At 33.8% G+C, this 20,571-nt stretch overlaps 3 protein-coding genes across 4 annotated transcripts; 2 read left to right on the top strand and 1 right to left on the bottom strand.

Moving 5' to 3' along the window:
• Positions 1-105: 105 nt before the first annotated feature.
• LOC123684768 (transmembrane protein 272-like) lies at positions 106-3,514 on the bottom strand. Its single transcript, XM_045624208.1, has 5 exons — positions 3,163-3,514; positions 2,999-3,109; positions 2,821-2,943; positions 2,582-2,722; positions 106-2,302 (listed from the first exon to the last, which is right to left on the bottom strand). Exons 1-5 carry the CDS (start codon positions 3,263-3,265, stop codon positions 2,091-2,093), a joined length of 690 nt encoding a protein of 229 aa, XP_045480164.1. The 5' UTR covers positions 3,266-3,514; the 3' UTR covers positions 106-2,090.
• A 158-nt stretch (positions 3,515-3,672) lies between these two features.
• Positions 3,673-7,961, top strand: LOC123684766 (T-complex protein 1 subunit delta). The gene is made up of 10 exons (XM_045624206.1): positions 3,673-3,914; positions 4,055-4,107; positions 4,166-4,255; positions 4,315-4,482; positions 4,541-4,694; positions 4,769-5,076; positions 6,703-6,934; positions 6,990-7,282; positions 7,575-7,754; positions 7,817-7,961. Exons 1-10 carry the CDS (start codon positions 3,806-3,808, stop codon positions 7,832-7,834), a joined length of 1,605 nt encoding a protein of 534 aa, XP_045480162.1. The 5' UTR covers positions 3,673-3,805; the 3' UTR covers positions 7,835-7,961.
• A 1,112-nt stretch (positions 7,962-9,073) lies between these two features.
• On the top strand, positions 9,074-15,184 carry LOC123684764 (leucine--tRNA ligase, cytoplasmic). 2 transcript variants are annotated; one of them, XM_045624203.1, is made up of 13 exons: positions 9,074-9,232; positions 9,359-9,784; positions 9,847-10,008; positions 10,065-10,309; positions 10,451-10,679; positions 10,732-11,091; positions 11,759-12,203; positions 12,832-13,315; positions 13,511-13,784; positions 13,849-14,103; positions 14,166-14,378; positions 14,457-14,688; positions 14,934-15,184. In XM_045624203.1, exons 1-13 carry the CDS (start codon positions 9,230-9,232, stop codon positions 15,137-15,139), a joined length of 3,534 nt encoding a protein of 1,177 aa, XP_045480159.1. In that variant the 5' UTR covers positions 9,074-9,229; the 3' UTR covers positions 15,140-15,184. The 2 variants fall into 2 exon arrangements, with proteins under 2 accessions (XP_045480159.1, XP_045480160.1); XM_045624204.1 differs by lacking the exon at positions 9,074-9,232 and having other exon boundaries at positions 9,658-9,783; positions 9,845-10,008.
• Positions 15,185-20,571: the final 5,387 nt, after the last annotated feature.

The following is a 20,571-nucleotide window of genomic DNA, read 5'->3' as shown; positions in this document are numbered from 1 at the left end:
CACATTCCGTACAAAGTTAGCGTGTTCATGGACAAGCAGAATCAATGTTGATTCAATAAAAATTTTTTTGATCAGACCACTCGGCTCAAAAATTACAGACTAGGATTAATGATACTTGCTATATTGAAGATATTTTAATCATATAAATAAATAATTATTTCAATTATCATATAACTATCTATAAACTACAAATATGGCATTATTTTCATAGAGATTAATCCATTATTGGCACTGTCCAGTGTGAAATGACTAGTGAAGATTTCTGGTTGACAAATCTTGATTTTTATACTCTTGCCATATATTAATTTTTATGTACTCAAATATCTTTATATTTCAAAACAGTTTTTACACAATTCACCACATATTATAAAATTTGTTCGCTTAATTATAATTTCACTAAATCTATAAAATAAAAATTTTTATACAATTCAGTCACGTATTTGGGCCAGTTCAAATGCAATTAGTAGAGCTTATCTTGAATTACTACTTATAAATTAATTATACACAAGCAAGCCAACTCTTGCCCAACAGCATTGAAAATTAATTGTGCAATATTGGAAATTGAGACAATACCTATATAAAATATTACTAAACTGAAGTTATTTTGGACCCTTGAGAAAAATTAAACTAGACATTCCTTTAATAGTGGATAATTTGAGTACTTTCATTTTTGTGGAAGGAATAGTTAGGTTTTAAATCACACAATTCACAGTTGACATAAATCATATGAAAAATTGGCACATAATTCTTATGAAAAATTTTGGAAAACAAACAAATTTTTATTTTGTTCTGTTACAAATAATATACTTTCCACTCAAATGAAAAAGAGATTCTTTCAATACAACATTCGGTATTATTTCACAATAAAAACTGTTATTTTTTTTTAGATGTATAAGTACATAACTAAATGTTTATTTAATATTTTGCTCTTCATTTTTCTTAGTCGAAAATATTTGAGATGAACATTTTTTGTATTTAAAATAAGAATATTGGATAACTTTTTGAGATTCAGCCTAAGAAAGAAAATATTTACATCGAAATTGCAATTTAAAAATACTTACAGAACAAATCATGTATTGCTAAATGCTCGTCCAAAAATGAAAAAACTTCATGTATAGAAAATATATGAAATAATACAATAGAAAGAAGTTGTAATACAAAAGATTGTAAAACTAATTAGTTGAGGCAACTTTTTAACCAAAAATTGAGTCCCATCTAAGATGAAATGGAATATTTCTTTCGATTCATAAAGAGGCCTGAGTAAGATCATTTTTTTTGTCTTCCAAAACACAATAATTTGGATAAGACAAGGTAATGTGTTCACAAAAGATATCTTACCAGATAATGTGATTTTAGAAGACAGTATATCAAAATTGTGGATAATTTTGAAGATGAAATGGAAAATCCATTCTTTGTACATCAAATAGAAAAAAATAAATATAATAAATAGAGATCACAATAAAATCATTGTATATCACAGATAACCAATCAGTAAGGAATGTCAACAAAAGGTGAAGTTATCTCCTCATAATTCTAGAAGATATCAAATATATCATCAAAAATAAATTTAAAAATAATTCAAATGGAAGACAACAACTGTAAGACAAAACAAATATGCAAAAATAGCTACCGAAGACCTACACATATTGAGAGCTCCAGCAAATTAAAATTTGGTTTTTGTCTGTAGCTGGAGCATAATTACTTTGCATTCAAAATTTGAATTTAGTTAATCTCCAGAAGAATGAAGCAACTTTATTTGTGTTAATTAAGTTGAACTGAAACACTAAAACTGTTTAGTCTTCTTATGAAATTAGTATAATTACTCAATTAATGTACAATACATTCAAGAAATTGATTCAGAGAATCAAATAGAATTTTGAAGAAGAGGAAGACAGACAGAAACAAAAATCTACCATTAGGTTTTTGATGTTTTTTTGGTATATTTTCCTGAGAATCTAACAATTCAAAATGATTTGAGGAAGAATAGAATTCAAAATGTCGGCACAGATATCCCAGATTTAACTATATACATTATCATGTGGAGATAACTTACTCTTTTACCAGATCTTCAATTTTCCATAGTAATAATTTTAAATAGAACTTGTACGTGTTCCATGAGTAGCATCAGAATGAAAAATGACTGTAGCTATGCTTATAGAGCATAAACAAACTGTAATAATTCCTAAGATTATATAAACCGCCGTTATCAACCAGAAGGCAAATAGATATAGCGTTTTATTGCAATAAAGCCCAAGGCGTTGGTCATAATTTGGTTCATATTCTTTGTACACCCATACAGATCCTAGAAAATAAAATGACAACCACTAGGTCAATTCATCAATTGGAAGCAACAATAGGATATTATAACAATTAATCAAATCCTTCCAAATTATTCTAATAAAAAGTAACTATTTAATCTTGCTCATTTTATTGATTTTTTTGTCCAATTAACTTAAACACCCCTTATCTATGAGGACTGCAAAAAACAGGATGATATTTTTATGGTATCAAATAGACCATTAAAATATCCTTTAAATTCATATATAAATATAAGAAATGAGTAGTAGCTAAGAGATATTACCTATTATAAACCATCCTAACATGAAGCAATTTAATAAGGTTTGGGTTGGCGACTGTCTCAAATTTTCTTCCCTTCTTTCCTCTTCTGTTTGCCTTACTCGAGCTGATAAGTGCAAGAGTTGTTTTAGAATACCAAATAAACCTGAAATTGGAATATTACTATACATACATATCTTTGTTTATGTGAGATTGGAATTCATCATTCTCGGGCTGACCTTGGAAATATTAAAAGTATATTACCTCCTACAACTAAATACACAGGAATGTACTCCCCTTGAGGACAATCATGCATATAGATTACTCCAATTGTAATCATACATATTGGTACCACTATGGTTATTCCAATAATAATAGTACAACCAACTGAAATGATAGAAAAGAAATTTTGAGCTGATAAGACTAAAATATAAACACTCACGTGTCCCCAAAATAATTATTACTAGGTTTTTAAAAAAATCTACAATGCCCCTGCTTGATTTTTGAGCTTCTCGAACTCTACCGAATAAGGAATCATATGTTGGAGGAGGTGCTGAAAAATTTGGTCCAGATATAATTAACGGTGAACACATGTTGACATATTACCATTAGGATTTATTGCTTCTTCGTAACTTGGAGGTGCACTATCCTGTCTGAAGCCAGTGTGAGCCCTTTCAAGTTCATCAGAAAAATCATTTCGTCTTGGCATTATTAATTTTATGGCTTGTTTTGAACATTCCTTCCTTAAAAAATTTTTTTTGATATCTTTATTTCCAACTATTTTCTCCTTGAAAGGTAAGTGATAACTCAATAAGCATTAAGAGAACTATTAGAAAAAAATTATACTGGGAACAAAGCATATATTGAATTAAGTCAGTATCAATCCTTGAATTCTAGAAAAGAAAATGATTTAAATTCAGTTTCATTTAGCTATCATATGTCGCATAAGTCAACATAAGTTTACCATATGCTCTGCCAATTTGTGAAAGTCAAAAACCTAAAAGTTTATATCGTGGTTGTAGAGAATGTAGAGATTTTTCTACATGCAAACCCGGCTTAACGTGAAATATCTATGATTAATTTCAGTTTCAAACCTCCTACCTCTATGACTCTGGATTCAGCTTAAATGTCATTTTCTTATAAGAATTGAAGTTTGAATAAATAGAAATTTTCTCTAAAGAATCTGAAATAATTTCAATCATCCCACAGTGTTTTTTGGATTTATAAATATCAAAAGATAATTTACAATATGACTGCTCCTAAAGGAAGTGGAGATACTAATAAAGTTAAAGGAGTTGCATACAAAGATAAAAGTAAACCTGCCGATGTCCGTAAGAGCAACATTAGTGCCGCTAAAGGTAAAAAAAAATATTAAAGGAAAGGAAATATGTGTTTTATAGAATCGAATTACCTTTTTTTCCTTCGTATTTTCGTATATAAGTACCCTTTGTATAGGTTCTATTCATATTGGTAGCGTTATAATTGGTTTTGTTTTCAGCTGTTAGCGATGCAGTCAGAACAAGTCTTGGTCCTAGAGGAATGGATAAAATGGTATTTTGCTATTTTCATTAGTAGTATCCCGTATTTAATAATTCTAATTCTTTTTTAGATACAAGCAGCTAATGGTGAGGTGACAATAACCAATGATGGTGCAACCATTCTTAAACAAATGAATGTCATTCATCCGGCTGCTAAAATGGTTAGTTCTTGTTTTCCCAAAAAGTTTGGATCATATATAAGCGGAATTTTACTTTTCAGCTTGTAGAGCTGTCCAGGGCTCAAGATGTTGAAGCTGGAGATGGTACAACTACTGTTGTTGTGATCGCTGGTGCATTCCTTGATGCAGCAGAAAAGTTATTGGACAGAGGAATACATCCAACAGCAATTTCTGAATCCTTTCAAAGAGGAGCGGCACATGCCATAAAGGTAGGGTATATACTTTCAGTTGATTTCTTATTTTTGTATTGATAATATTACCTCTTAGATTCTGGAAGAAATTTCTACTCCTGTTCAACTTGATAATAGAGAACAATTAATAAAGAGTGCATCAACATCATTGAACTCTAAGGTAGTCTCACAGCATTCCTCTTTATTGGCACCAATAGCTGTAGATGCTGTCCTAAGGGTTGTTGATCCTCGTGAGTATTTGTTTCCTTTCAGGATTTCGATAATATTGAATGTTCAGATCACAATCCTGTATAATTTTTTTTAGATCACGAAAAAGCCGTAAACTTATCAGATATCAAGGTGATAAAGCAATTAGGAGGAACAATTGATGATACTGAATTACTTGATGGACTTGTATTTCCTCAAAAAGTGGCAAATGTGAACGGTCCTAAGCGTGTAGAGAAAGCTAAAATTGGTTTAATTCAGTTCTGCATTTCTCCACCAAAAACTGATATGGATCACAAAGTTATTGTTTCCGATTATGCTGCAATGGACCGAGTATTGAAAGAGGAGCGTGCTTATATTTTGAACATCGTTAAGCAAATCAAGAAGAGTGGATGTAATGTGCTGTTGGTGAGTTGATAATGAAATTCATATCAAATATTAGTGTAAGGCTAATGACCATAGCAGGGGATGCCTTTGAGTGAAAAAAAAAAATATATTAGTGTTGATGTTTGCTTAAATAAAATTTAAAAATGACAAGTCAATATTTCCAAGCCATGTAAAACTTACTTGTTTTGACTTCAGAGTAGTGAATTATGTATATTGTAGCTAAAAGTCTATTAATTTGAGTCAAGAAGTGTATTACAAAGTTCATTTAATTAGTTTATGTAATGATTGAATTTAATATTAACTGAACCAGAAAAAAAAATTTCAAGTGAAAAAAAGTGCATAATACAATTATTATCAGCAACTGAAATAAAAAGTGCTTTCCAGTCAGGTGCTTGTTACTCCCAAACTTCGAGTACTAGAGCCTCAGGCCCTTGTTATGATTGGAACACGCCAAAAACAAAATTAAACGTAAACAAACCAGCGTTCAACAGTTATCTCGTACTTTATAACTATCTTCTTTCTCTCTCAGACCTGACTGGTCTCAACGACCCACAAATTCAGAGGGTGCTTCAGGGAAAGGGGAAGGTAGCGTAGGGACTAGCACTACTCAGTTTACTTGAACAGTAAAAATGTGTGACTAGAAAGCACTCAAAGAAAAAACCACTTGAGCAAAATAAAAATGCAATAATATTCGGAGTGTCCTCCCCTGTTCTGTAGTAAAGTGCTAACGTGCCTATGGATGGAAACAATGAGGGCATTAATGATGTCCATTGGGATGTTGTTCCATTCTTCTTGGGCTGCGAGTATGAGTGCTTGGAAGGTGCTAGAAGGATTCATTCTGTTTGATATTGCTTGTTTAACAAAATCCCACATGTGCTCAATGAGATTCATGTCTGGTGAATTTGCTGTCCACGGTAATCTTTGAGTATTCTCAATGTCTAGTGCATGTTGTACTCTTCTTGTGCAATAGGGGTAGCATTGTCATCCATAAAAATCAATTTGGTTCTAATTTCATGTCGGAGAGGATAAATAATGGGTTCATTAATGTTTCGAATATGTATATCTTTCCCCTGTCATAGTGACTACAAGTATGAAACGACTTCTCTTGCAAAAGGTAGTCTTTTGTGTTGTTCTGACCCTCTCCGAACTTTGTGTCGCTGACTCTCACTTACTAAACCAATTTGGATTTTGTGCGATAAAAGAACATTTCTCAACCGACCCATCAGCCAGTCTCTGTGTTCCTGTGTATCCTGGATAGCAGATTGACTCTAGCAAGTCTCCCCCGTATTGTGGTAGTGGAAATTAAGCGACCAAACATTCCTCTTAAATGAGTTCGAACAGCTAAGAATGTTATGCTTTGATTCCGACGTATCTATCCTGCTGGATACCTATCTTTTCTTACATTTGTTACCCTATGATGCCCAGTTCCACGTCTCCAGTGAACGCTGTTAGTATACAATATTCGGATAACTGAAGTGCGGGGAATTTGTAGTCTATCCGCAATTTGATGATTCGACAGACCCTCATTATGCAAAGCCAATATCCTTGCTCTATTGAAGACTGACATCTATTGCCAGGCATAATTGCAAATAAAAACTTGATAATCACTTAAACACACTGAATATGAATATCTTTTTAATTTTTTAGATCCAAAAATCGATCTTGAGAGATGCTGTTTCTGAACTAGCCATTCATTTCTTGGACAAAATCAAGTGTATGGTAGTGAAGGATATCGAACGTGAAGATATCGAGTTTGTTTGTAAGACTTTAGGATGTAGACCAATTGCCTCATTGGATCATTTTACCTCTGAAAATCTAGTGTCGGCTGATGTAGCCGAAGAAATGGGTTTCGGCGGTAATAGAATGGTAAAAATATCAGGTATGTATTATTGATTTTCTCATTTCAGACAGTTGTTGATAATGTGTTTTAATAGGTCTACAAAATCCTGGTAGGACATTGACTCTGGTTGTTAGGGGATCGAATAAGTTGGTGTTGGAGGAAGCCGATAGGTCGCTTCATGATGCCTTGTGTGTGATTCGTTGTTTGGTCAGGAAGAAGGCTTTGATTGCTGGCGGTGGAGCTCCTGAAATTGAACTAGCACTTAAATTGTCTGCCTTGGCCAATACTTTGGAAGGAATCGATGCCATATGTCTTCGTGCTTATGCCCAAGCCTTGGAAGTTATACCTTTCACACTGGCTGAAAATGCCGGATTGAACCCAATTCAGGTAAAGAGAAGAAGCATTTCTGAGCCATGCTAAATCATGGAGCGTTTTAATTTGTATTTTGTCAAATTTTACTGTCTGCTCATAATCATAGAAGTATAGTTTTTATTTGTGTATTTGCAAACTTCCATACTCCAAAGGAAAGTTTTGTTTTTTCGCAGTAATCACAAAACTATTTTTGATGTCTATTAAATATAATTTCATTGCTGTTTTTAATCCATTATTTGTCCTTGGAAGTTTTGAAAATCCTGAATTGATTCAATGCCTTTTTCTATTTTGATGTAATTTTTTTCAGACCGTTACAGAACTGAGGAACAGGCATGCAAAGGGTGAAGTTTCGACTGGAATAAATGTCCGAAAAGGCATAATCTCTGATATATTGGATGAAAACGTGGTTCAACCTCTACTCGTGAGCACCAGTGCTATATCTCTAGCAACAGAAACAGTTAGATCTATCTTGAAAATAGATGACATTGTGAGTTGATTGATTTCATTTTGTTTTCATGTATAATGGAAATTAACATGCATTTTTTTCAGGTTAACACATACATATAAGGAGGAAGCAGTTGCAGCCAAATTTAATTTATATTCATCAGTTTTTTAACTAATCTCACTAAGTATTTCCTTGATTTTAATTGAAATCAGCTTGTAAATCAAAATAAAATAAAAAATAAATAAACTAGTTTGTTTTTAAATGGTATATGCCCCACCTCTGTATTTATATAATTTGACTGCACTTTGCAGTACAATTATTCTTTATTTAGTTCAATTTATTTATTATTAAGTTTCATTTTCATACTCATTTCTCAAATTCTCCCAAAAATTAAGCATCCATACATTCAATCCCTCCTCTGTAACTTAAAATCTGCCTGTATCTATGACATCTTTCAACGGCAAATGGACAATACTAAAACTATTGGTTTCACAGAGAAATCAGCTAAATTATTTCCACTAATCACGTTTTCATTATTTTCCTAGAATTTCCAAAATTCTAATTTTCAACAAGTTTTAAAAAAGTTTCAGTGAAGCTCCAACTTCCCTTTTGGAAATCAAAGACAAATCTTAAACCAGTGAAACACGGGTAGGATCTGAAGGTTTTATTTAACATCTTTGTGAAGAAGAACAGGTTACGACCTAAATAAAAGAGGAAGAAGATATAAAACAGATGGCTAAATTTTTAATTCTACATTAATCGTGAATTTCATTTCAGTTTAAGTTTTCATAATTGTATCTCTGGCTTCGTCATCTATGTACGAATTCCTAAATTAAATTTTGACCAACCCATTATGCATAGAAACCTATTGTCTACAATTTACCATCTACAAGCAAAACAGTAAAACACTTTACTAAATTTTAGTTCCGAATATTAAATCTAGACGTTGTTCACTAATGGGTGGTATTCTTTTGCATATGGTGGTGACACCTATAAAGTTGGTAATAGAACTATGGAGTATGACATAGTTTTCTGTGTAATTTTGCGACTAAATTTTTAACTCAGAAATTCATACATAGATGACGAATGAAGATTTAAAATTCAAAATTTTCGAAATTGAATAAAAATTTCGGTGAACATTAGTTTCGCGAGGGAGCTATGTGTAATTTTTTAAATTTCTTCAATTCACCTAATAATTCTTTAGAAAACGTACTTAATGATAAGGTTTGTTACGTTATTTGAAAGTTTTCGCTTGAAACAACATTTTAATCAAGATATTTAATTTCTTGACGTTAAAATTGGTTTTTTCCACTAAAATTTCAAATAAGTAAGTATGATATTTTCTAGGGAAACTTAGGGAGTAGTAGGTAGTACTCATATGAGTAGATTACATGTGTGTTAACCTAAAATTTAGATGAACGTCATCTCTACACTGACTGCTTAACCTTTTTCTAAAGGAAACAAGCCGCACTAGTAGAATAATAAGACTTTGGGATAGAATATTTTGATATTTTACTATGGTATGTTCTATTCATGATTCATTCAAATGAATCCATTAAATCCAGAGATTAATACTTAAATATTTCTGATGTAATAACTCCATATGTTTCTCTATAATCATATCCAATGATTCTGCATACTTTCAGGCGACTGTTGAGAGAAAAGGAACTTTCAAGGTGGAATACTTACAAAAAATCGAAAAAGAAGTGCAAGAACGATGGGCAGCAGAAAAAATATACGAACAAGATGCCCCAAAGGAGCCACGAAAGTCTCCTGATGAGAAGTTCCTCTGTACCTTTCCTTATCCTTATATGAATGGAAGGTTGCATTTGGGGCACACCTTTTCTCTCAGTAAATGTGAATTTTCAGTTAGGTATCAGGTACTTAAAGGCAAGAAAGGATTGTTTCCATTTGGATTTCATTGTACAGGAATGCCCATAAAAGCATGTGCTGATAAATTAAAGAGAGAAATGGAGTTGTACGGTAATCCTCCTCAATTTCCTGAGGAAGAAGATGAAGTGGAAGTTGTGAAGGAAGATATTATTCCTAAAGATAAAAGCAAAGGAAAAAAGGTAAGTTGAAAGTTAATTAAATGATTTCTAAACAATTTTTTTTCAACTTTAATGCTTTTCAGAGTAAAGCAGTTGCTAAAGCAGGTTCCTCCAAATTTCAATGGAATATAATGAAATCACTTGGCCTCAAAGATGAGGAAATAGTCAAGTTTTCAGATGCTGACTATTGGATTCAATATTTTCCTCCATTAGCTGTACAAGATTTGAACCGGATTGGTTTATATGTATGTAGATTTCAAAGGTTTTTGTCCAAAACTGCAAGCATCTCTTTTTATTTTAGGTTGACTGGAGAAGAACATTCGTAACAACTGATGCTAATCCTTTTTATGATTCTTTTGTCAGATGGCAATTCATTAGGCTCAAAGAACGTAACAAGATACAGTTTGGTAAAAGGTATACAATATATTCGCCAAAAGATGGACAACCTTGTATGGATCATGACAGATCGACAGGAGAAGGAGTAGCTCCCCAAGAGTACACACTAATCAAAATGAAAATATGTAAAATTGATTCACCTAAATTGAGGTAAATATTTCCTAAGCACTGAAAATGAAAAATTTTGGAGTTTTCATTTTGAAGTTCATTTGATGCTTGTAGATATTTTAGTCTTGGTTGAAATTGTTTTGATATAATTATGAGTTTTTTAAATATTTGAATATTTTTTAGAGATTTGATGAAAGAAAAGTCCATTTTCTTAGTTTGTGCCACTCTTAGACCAGAGACCATGTATGGCCAGACCAATTGTTGGTTACATCCAGATATGAGTTATGTCGCCTTTGAATGTAAAAACGGAGAAGTTTTTATTTGTACCGAGAGGGCTGCCAGAAATATGAGCTACCAAGGTTTCACTGCTGTCGAAGGAAAGTACGATGTTCTATTGAGATTAACTGGACAGGTAATACTATTTTGAGAGTTGTTGAATCCTCTTATTACTTCCTTATCTTCAGGATCTTCTTGGATGTTGTCTCAAGACACCCTTAACTAGTTACGAATACGTTTATGCTCTACCTATGTTGACCATCAAAGCAGATAAAGGGACGGGTATAGTTACTAGTGTTCCTTCCGATTCACCTGATGATTATGCTGCTCTGATCGATCTGAAGAAGAAACAACCTCTGCGGGAGAAATATGGAATTTCATTCGAAATGGTTCTGCCTTATCAACCCATCTCCATCCTTAATATTCCTGGTATTGGAAATATGGCCGCTCAGACACTTTATGAACAATTAAAAATTCAGAGCCAAAATGATAAAGAAAAGCTCCTGGAAGCCAAAGAAATGGTTTACTTGAAAGGGTTTTATGAGGGTGTAAGTTTTTTGCATTTCTAGAAAGTTTACTTGTTTATTTTCAGTTTAAATCTCAAATTCTAAATTCAGATGTTTGTTATAAAATTATAATTTTCTTTCAAATGAGGAACAACCACAACTTTTGTGGATCAATTGTTACTCATCCCATTCTGTGATTAGCAGTCAAGATAATGTCTGTCAAATGTCAACACATATTCTGCATCTCCGTATCCTAATCTCATAACTTTTGAAAAGTATTCTATCCTGACTTCAAATGTCAGATAATTTTCTGGACCAAAGTTGCTCATAACTTCTCTTTTTCTGGAGTAGGGCATTTTTCTCCAAACAAAAATGAAGTATTTGTTATGGAATATTCCAAACATACCATTTCAACTTTTTATTTAAAAAACAATGTTTAATTATCTAAAAAAGGAAATAAGTATGGGTAGGTATTTAAAATTTGAAGTGTTTTATTTCAATTGCACAATTTAGTAACATTAACTGCAGGTTGCATCAGTCGAAAAAAAAAAATAACTATCAAGTTTTTCCTCAATTTTAATTTTTGTTTGTTCTTTTATCCTATATTCGGATAGTTATTCAGCTATTCGCTAGAAGGACAAACCCAATTAAGCAAACATCAAGAAAATCCATGTCCATGTCTCTTGAATGTACAAATTTCTATTTCAAGGTCTTACTTGTGGGAAAATACAAAGGCAACAAAATCCAAGATGTTAAAAAGAAAATCCAAGCCGAGCTTATCGCTTCTAATGAAGCTGTTATTTATTACGAACCCGAAAAAACCATAATTTCAAGATCGGGAGATGAGTGTGTTGTGGCTCTTTGCGACCAGTGGTACCTGGATTACGGAGAGGAAACTTGGAAAGCTCAAGCCGAAAAGTCATTATCTATGATAAATACTTTTCATGAAGAAGTACGCAAAAATTTTGTTGCTAGTTTGAACTGGTTACGTGAACATGCTTGTTCGAGAACTTATGGACTTGGCACAAAGTTGCCATGGGATGAAAAATGGTTGATAGAATCCCTTTCTGATTCTACAATTTACATGGCCTATTATACAATTGCACATTTACTGCAGGGAAATTCTTTTAGAGGCGACAAAGTTAATGCCCTTGGTGAGTTCACTTATGCTTATTCATTGGGATATTGTAATGGGCTATTTGCCAAATTTTTCAAATATTTTCAAATTATTCATAAATAACTCTAAAAAAAGCAGAAAATCCAAAAATTTATAAAAATTTAAGGTCTTTTTAATTGCAAATTCGGTTTTTTTTTCATTATCGATTCAACTTTATTTTATTGTGAAGATCATTTTAATGTAAGGTTATTGTTATTCAATATTATTTCATTGTAATGATTATTTGGAATCATTAAATTCTTCTTTCCAAGCATAGGTTTCTATGTTTTACATGCCTCAAGTTTACAAAAGGCCTGTCTACAGAGAAAATCAATCTGTTCAAACTCCCAAAATATCCGGTATATTTTATTGTAGAGCATGTCAAAATTTATATCAGAACACTAACCTTAAAGAAACGAAAACGCAAATTATCCATTAATTTCAATTTTATCCATTAATTTCAATTTTATTCATCCATATGAGCGAAATTCTTACAAATTTCTTTTCTTATTATTACAAAAAAAAAATAATAATAACACACATGTTTACTTTCAATTGACGTCATCGCAAGTTCACCCAATCCAGCTCGTTTCTCAGCATGTTTTAATCCAATATCCTTCTTATAGGTATAACTGCGGATCAATTGACTCCTGAAGTTTGGGACTATGTTTTCTTCAAAGATGCACCTCTACCAAAAACATCGATAAAGAAACAAGCCCTCGATAGGATGAAACAAGAGTTTGAGTATTGGTACCCTGTAGATTTGAGAGTATCCGGCAAAGATCTCATTCAAAATCACCTTACGTATTTCATTTACAATCATTGTGCTATATGGGAAAATGATGAATCGAAATGGCCCCAAGGTATCCGGGCTAATGGACATCTAATGTTGAATTCGGCAAAAATGTCAAAGTCGGATGGAAATTTCTTGACACTCAGTGAGGCTGTTGATAAATTCAGTGCAGATGGAATGAGGTTATGTTTAGCGGATGCTGGTGATTCCGTTGAAGACGCCAATTTTGTCGAATCCACTGCTGATGCCGCTATTTTGAGGTTATACACTTTCATTGAGTGGGTGAAAGAAATTCTGAACAATAAGGCATCCTTGAGGTAGGTTTTATGATTCTTATTGTTTTCTGCTTTAAATGATTAACAACTTACTGTTTTCTGATGAAATGTTTTATCAATGATGAATTGTTTTATCAAGCTTTAAATAGGATTGACATAGGATTCTATTTAAAACTCGATAAAACAATTTCAAACATTTCATGAATTCATAATGAGAAGTCTACAATTAATTTTCAGAACCGGATCAACAAACACTTTCAATGATGAAGTGTTCACAAGCGAAATGAATAAGAAAATCAATGAAAGTGCAGAGTTTTACGAAAAAATGTTATTTAAAGAAGCATTGAAATCTGGCTTCTTCGAATTACAAGCAGCTAGGGACAAATATAGGGAGCTGTGTTTGAACGGAATGCATTTAGACCTTATCCTTAGGTTTATTGAAGTTCAAGCCTTGTTGCTATCTCCTATTTGTCCTCATGTGGCAGAACATGTTTGGAGCTTATTAGGAAAGGTGGGTCTTATTGTATTTGTATTTGGTATCAATAAATGATCACTCGATAAATATTCTCATGTAGAAAACGAGCATTGTCAAAGCTGCGTGGCCTGAAGCAGGACCGATCAATGAAATACAAATTAAATCATCTCAGTATCTCATGGACACTGCCCATTCTCTTCGTTTGCATCTTAAAACTTATCTCCAAGGTACGAAAACAAAGGGTAAGCAGAATCCGGAACCAGTACCTAAACCAGATGTTGCCGAATTGTGGGTGGCCAAAGTTTATCCCCAATGGCAGAGTATCATATTAGATACAATGAAAAAAATGTTTGAGGTAAAGTAGCAACCATCTTTTTTGTCTTTCAATCTCTAAGATTTTCATATTTTCTGTTTCAGGAAAAAAAGGAACTGCCCGATAATAAATCATTATCTGTGGAATTCGCGAAAAAAGAGGAATTGAAGAAATACATGAAGAGAGTTATGCCTTTTGTGCAAACTACAAGAGAGAAATTGCAAAAATTAGGCCCTATTGCACTAGCCAAAACCTTGGAATTTGATGAAGCTGAAGTATTAAGGAATAACAGCTCTTACTTGGCCAATACTTTAGATGTAAGTGAAATTTTGAAGCGAATTTCATAACCAGCTTTATGCAAAAGGATGATCGTATAAATTTGTTGTAACTTTCAGGTTGATGAAATAATAGTTAAATTCACCGATGATCCATCGGCAACAGATAAAATGAAGGAATGCTGCCCAGGAAGTCCGTTTGTTGTTTTTTCAAGCAAACCAGGGGTGAAAATAGAATTTGTTAATCCTATTCCCTCTTCAGGTTTATTTAGTTTGAAGTTGCCTATTTTAGATGGAGATTCCTTAAATGATGTAACCCAGAGGTTGTCCAAAACTGTGAAGAAAATAAAGGGTAAGTTTTGTTTATGCCCATTTCAAAGATATACAGTAATCTGAGGTATCAATCATTCAACTTAATTTTCAGCTGACAAGCTTAAATTGGTTATTCTACTTTTGACTGATAAGTGTTAAATTATATTTGAATAGATATGCCTCATTCTTGTGGAAAACAATTTTTTTTTATTGGGATGTTTTGAATAAATTTCATTTGTTTCTCATTTCGATTTGTGCTTCATCATTGAATATTGTTATTTTTAGATCCTGAGGCTGTAGCTATATGGAGATATCAAGATCCAGTATTAGGACCTTTGAAAATTCCGGTTTATGACCAACCAACAAAGGATAAGGTTTTGATTGAAAAGGGTAGTACTTTTAAGGTTGATGTGAAAACCCGCAAAGTAGTTCTTGTCAGTAAGGGAGAAGAGTTTGATCTAGGAAATAAAGTTGCATATTTATTATGTTGATTTGTAACATTTATTTATTTATTCAATAAACAATTTTCAGTACAAGGTCTAATACTTTCAATCAACCAAAAAAAAAAAACAAGATAATATGAAACTTAATGATTTTTTTTCTCTTTAAGTCATGAAAATCTGCATGAAAACTAGTTCATCATCATTAAAAACCATCAAAAATCATCCCTAACCTAACTTTTTTTTGCCCTGAGAGGTAGGGGAAATGCATCATGCCTTAGTAGCCGCAGGGCTAGGTAGTGCAATGTCATGGATGAGGATGGGTTCCAGTGGGACTTGAACCCGAACTAAAATAAGACTCCCTCCTCTTTCATTACTCTCATCAGATTCACTGAAATATTTTTCAGGGGAGGAAGAATCGACAGCTTCTCTCCTATATTCATTCAGTTCATTTTTCTTTTTCCTCATTATATCCGTGTTTCTCCTTCCTAATTTCTCTTCATGATGTCCGAAAAGTTCTCCACTGTCAAGTTCTGTTCTACCTCACTGTTCATCAAGTTCTGACCTTCACACCATCTACTACATTCCATCAGATGTTCTGCACTATCCTCTAGACCTAGACTTTCACATTAAATACAGGCTGTGCCTTTGCTCTTCCCTATTTTCTTCAGATACTATTTGAAGCTCCCATGTTCTGTTATGAATTGTGTTAGAAAGTACTTCGTACCCACCTTCATTTTCTGTTTTTTCGTCCGCGATCAGTCTGTACGTCCATCTTCCATTTAGTGTAGTGTCCCATTGCTGTTGCCATTTTTTAAACTCTCTCTCCTTCTGAGAGTTTCTCCGCTTGATGTACTGGTTCTTGCTATTCTTGACATTATTCTCCTTAGGACGTTGATTGTGTTTAGAGTTAGTTGTGATCCACTTTACATACTCTGTCATTCTTACATTTTTGTCAAAATATAGCTACCCTACCCCTAAATATTTTAGATTTCCACCTGTTTCAATCTCTGTACTCCCAACCTGAATTTTGAGGCTTTTATTCTTTTACAGGTTTTTAGCATGACTGCCTCCGTTTTTCTGGTTCACAGGGTTAGTTTCAGCCTTCGCACTGTCTCGTCTGCATATGTCACTGGAGCCGTAAGGGAATACGAGTTACATTACTTCATACCACACAAGTTGGCCATTTCAAGTCATTACTTAAACATGCAGGAAAAACTAACGTAGAAGAGATTAATCTGCCTACTGATGACCTGGAGTCATTGGGAAATACCTACAATTGCAATTTTCTAAAGGAAATATAGATATAATAATATGTACAGACTCATTAGCGAGAGGTAAAGACTTGCCAGGAATTGAGTATTTATTTTCCTATTCAGCACCAAAGCACTTGAAAACATACATTCATAGAGCTGGAAGAACTGCCAGAGCAGGTTCTTTAGGGACTGCAGTTAAATTGCTTCATACCACACAAGTTGGCCATTTCAAGTCATTACTTAAACATGCAGGAAAAACTAACGTAGAAGAGATTAATCTGCCTACTGATGACCTGGAGTCATTGGGAAATACCTACAATTGCAATTTTCTAAACGAATTATAGATATAATAATATGTACAGACTCATTAGCGAGAGATAAAGACTCCCTTACTCTTATTCTCAGAATGAATGTTCCATTTCCATATCGACCCTCATTCCTGCGGGACTCCACTCGTCAGCCTGTATTCCTGTCCCTACTTCGTTCTTAGCTTTCTTCCACAATAATACTCCTATATGATGTCTACCAATTCTGATACCTGTGTTCCCCCACTACCATCACTAAGTGGACGCTGTTAAATGAGTTTTTGATATCGGAAGTCATCATCAGTAAGCACTTCATTGTTTTATAGAAGTTCTCTTCTTCCTTGTCACAATCGACCTTTCTCTTGTTCGGAGCGTCTAAGGTAGACGATCCCCTCCCCCAGCTCTGCGGAATTTTCTCGTCAATAGCCTCCTACAATTTCTGCACAAGTAAACATTCGTAGAACTTGCCTATGCTGTTCAATAGGCATATCGGCCTGTACCCTTGCTCGACTTCTTCCTTCTTCTGTTTCTTCAGTAGCACTATCTTTGGCTCTTTCCAGCTGTTAGGGAATTTTCTTTCCTACATTAATTTGCTTATTGCTTCAGGAATAGTTGCTATTCTTCAATATGTCGCCAAACGATAAAGACGTCGACGCTAGTCACTCTTTAAAAATCGTTATTCCTCAGTGTGGATTGTGTAAGAAAACAATTATTAAAAGTTGTTTGAAGTGTGCTATTTGCAACAAAAGTTACCATCGAGGTTGTAGTGCTAAAATAAAAAAGTGCTGTGAGGTGGAATTATCTAATTCCACTTTGGGTGATAAAATGAGTGATAACTCATCCCCAATGTTCGATCTTGGAATTAAACTCGTTAATAATGAGTCTACTCATCAAGATCTTCTTCTCAAGATAATTTCCGAACTAGAGGCGAAAAACAGCCTACTTATTGAAAATAATTCCTTGTTGAAATTCAAGATTGTTTCTCTCGAGAAAGAAATGAAAATAAAGGATACTGAAGTAGTTGAACTGAAAAAGAAGTTATCAACACACATGTACACCGACAATATCGGAGCGGGCGTGACACGCTCGAGTGCATCTGGTACTTCAGTCCCTGGGTGTTCTGCATCTGCTGATCCTCGGTCCACCCATGTTACTATCGATGCGGTCACTTCGGAATCGGCAACTGTTGCTCCTATCAGTTCGAGAAAAGTGAAATTCACTCGTGAAGAATCGGTTCCATAGAGAAAAATTACCCAAGCAGTTGAGCGGTTCCAGTTCAGATGCTGATAAAAGAGTTGAAACCAATGAAAATAGAGGCTCTGAATGGAAAGTGGTAAACCGAAAAAGACCGATTCGTAAAACCCGAAAATCCCTGGTTACGGGCAGCTACACAGGAGCAGCTGAAGTTGAGGGATTGGACAAGATTGTAGCCCTTCATGTCTCAAATTTGAAGCCCGAAACTTCTGTGGAAAATTTAGAAAATTTTCTGAAGCGCAATTTCACCTATGTAAAATGCGAGAAATTGACATCTATAGGTACCCTGATTCATATTCCTCGTTCAAAGTACTTATATCGAGTTGTGACTATGAAAAAGCACTGAATGGTTCAAATTGGCCCAACAAAGTAAACGTACATCGTTTTTTTCAAAGAAGAGTGACTCAACATCCAGTAGGTTAAACTTCAGTTCAAACGGTTCAGGTGTAGGAATTTTTAGCATTCTTCAGTTGAACATACAATGTATTTCCAATTCTGTTAGGGAATTTCTCTCTGATTCGTTGATCACTCAATAGAATAGTACCTATATGTTGTAAATAATAGAATAGTAGATTAAATTATATTTCCTTGACTTATCCTATACACATTGTTAAGTGTCCTGAAGGATCAATAAATTATTATTATTATTAGCGCCTGCAGTATTTCCACAGTAATCCCATCCAAACCAGGAGCTTTCCTCTTCTTCATCCCTCCTATCATCCTTGGCAAATTCCTGTATATTCTCCTTAATAGGCGTAACCAAGGGGGGATATGATCACCCTCCATTAATTAGAAGAAATTAAAAAAAGAATTGTAAGTAACCATTACAAAAAAAAATTATAAAAAATTGAAAGATTTTGCTTTTTCAAATGGGGGCATAACCTCCTCCATGAGTCAACTCTTGTTACACCAATGTTCTCCCTTCTATCCTCTACTTTTGTTTTCCATCTGTCGTGCTCGAAATCACTATGTCTGGGAAATGAATCGTGTATCCGCTTTTGACGTCTCCCCTTTATCTAATTTGGGGAGAAGCAGTATATGAAATTTCTTCCACACTATTTTATATGTGTTTTCCCAAGGGTCCTGTTCTATCTCATCTATGGGTTCACTCCATTTATTTCTTTTCGACTCCATATTATAAGTTTTTTCAACTCCTTCCTGCCTTTCCCAAGTGCTTTCATTGTCTCCTCCTTCATGTCGTATCTGCCTCATCTCTTGTTACCCACTCTGGCCATTCTTCTTTCCATCTTCATGCACTTTTTTCGGGCCTCTTTGTTCTCTGCATTTCACCAATATGCAGGTTTCTTATTTCCCACCTTTTTCCTTTTTTTCAGGCACTTATTGCATGTTTCTTCCACAATTCGATCCAGCTTTTCATAATCTTCTCCTATTTCCCTTTCCCTCCTTTTTATTTCCACACAAAAACCCTCTGAAAGTTGGCCACAACCCATCCTAATGTTTAAGGAAACTTTTTTTTCTTCCCCACCACTATAAATATAACTGAAAGTGATATAATGGTGGTCGCTCAAGTTCTCGTTCTCCTCTCTCACTGTCCTTTATACGCTGTATATATCTCTTATAAGTGTTATAGTCAGGACTTGTCAGCTCTATGAAAGACCCGCCGGTTGTTCTCCTGAATGTAGGTATTTCTCACGTATAGGTTGTGATAATTTCCTCCTGTATTATCCATTCTCTCAGGAATCAAGCCTAACCTAATTTAACCTATTATCTGTTAGGTTAGGAATGTTTTTTGATGAACAAATTTTATGAAGATTTCCACGATTCTTCTTCAAATCAGAAAAAATATATTGAATTTATTTTTCAGAATGAATTACGTCAATTACCTCTACATTTTAGACATTGCTGAGGGTAAACGAGCTTTGAATTTACCATTTTCATAACGTTTCTTCAAAGATTCTTATCCACCCAGCACACCTCTATTCATTTATTTACCCGTTTAATAAATACTAGTTTGCCATCATTGAAAACCATCAAGAATCATTCTAGAATGCCCATTTTCATTTTAAAATGAAAAAAAAATAAATAAAAATAGGAGAGGGTGGTTTTGTAAACATTTACTAGTGGTCTAAGATCCCGATATAGAACGACCTTCACCGAGATGCTTATTTGATAAAACGTATTTTATATTTAATTTAACATGTCAATAAATATATCACATATGGGTTGCCTAACAAATTTCAGTCCAGAGTAGGTTTAATTAATAATTAAAAAAAATTTTTTTTTCGAACATTGCACCGGTTTGCTTATTAGATAAATTCTATACCAATCGAAAGTATGAAGCCCATAGAATGTGCAAACGTTAGGTTGCCTATTTTTTTCCGGTCACAACTCTCGGTTGCCAGGTATAAACAGGTCAATCTATACTAGCATTTTGCAACGGTCTGATTATTTAATCAAAATCAATATGATTAAAGATTATTTTATTATGAACACGGTGGTATAGGGTTGCCTGCGAAAAATCAGTCCAGAATCCCGGTTGTCGAATTTTGAAAAGTTAAATATTGCTGCGAGTGAGTACACAGCATAGCAGCTGTTTGAAGTCCGTCCAGTGAATGAAAGGGAGTGCGCATGCTATTTGTTCTTGGAAATGAAAAGGATAGCGATAGACTCGTATACAGTGTGATCAGATTTAGTAGAAATCTACTTT

Source organism: Harmonia axyridis, chromosome 7 (assembly GCF_914767665.1).
Source record: "Harmonia axyridis chromosome 7, icHarAxyr1.1, whole genome shotgun sequence".
Classification (NCBI taxonomy): Eukaryota; Metazoa; Arthropoda; class Insecta; order Coleoptera; family Coccinellidae; genus Harmonia; species Harmonia axyridis.
The sequence above is the reverse complement of the archived record's forward strand: the minus strand, read 5'-3'. Positions and strand labels throughout refer to the sequence as shown.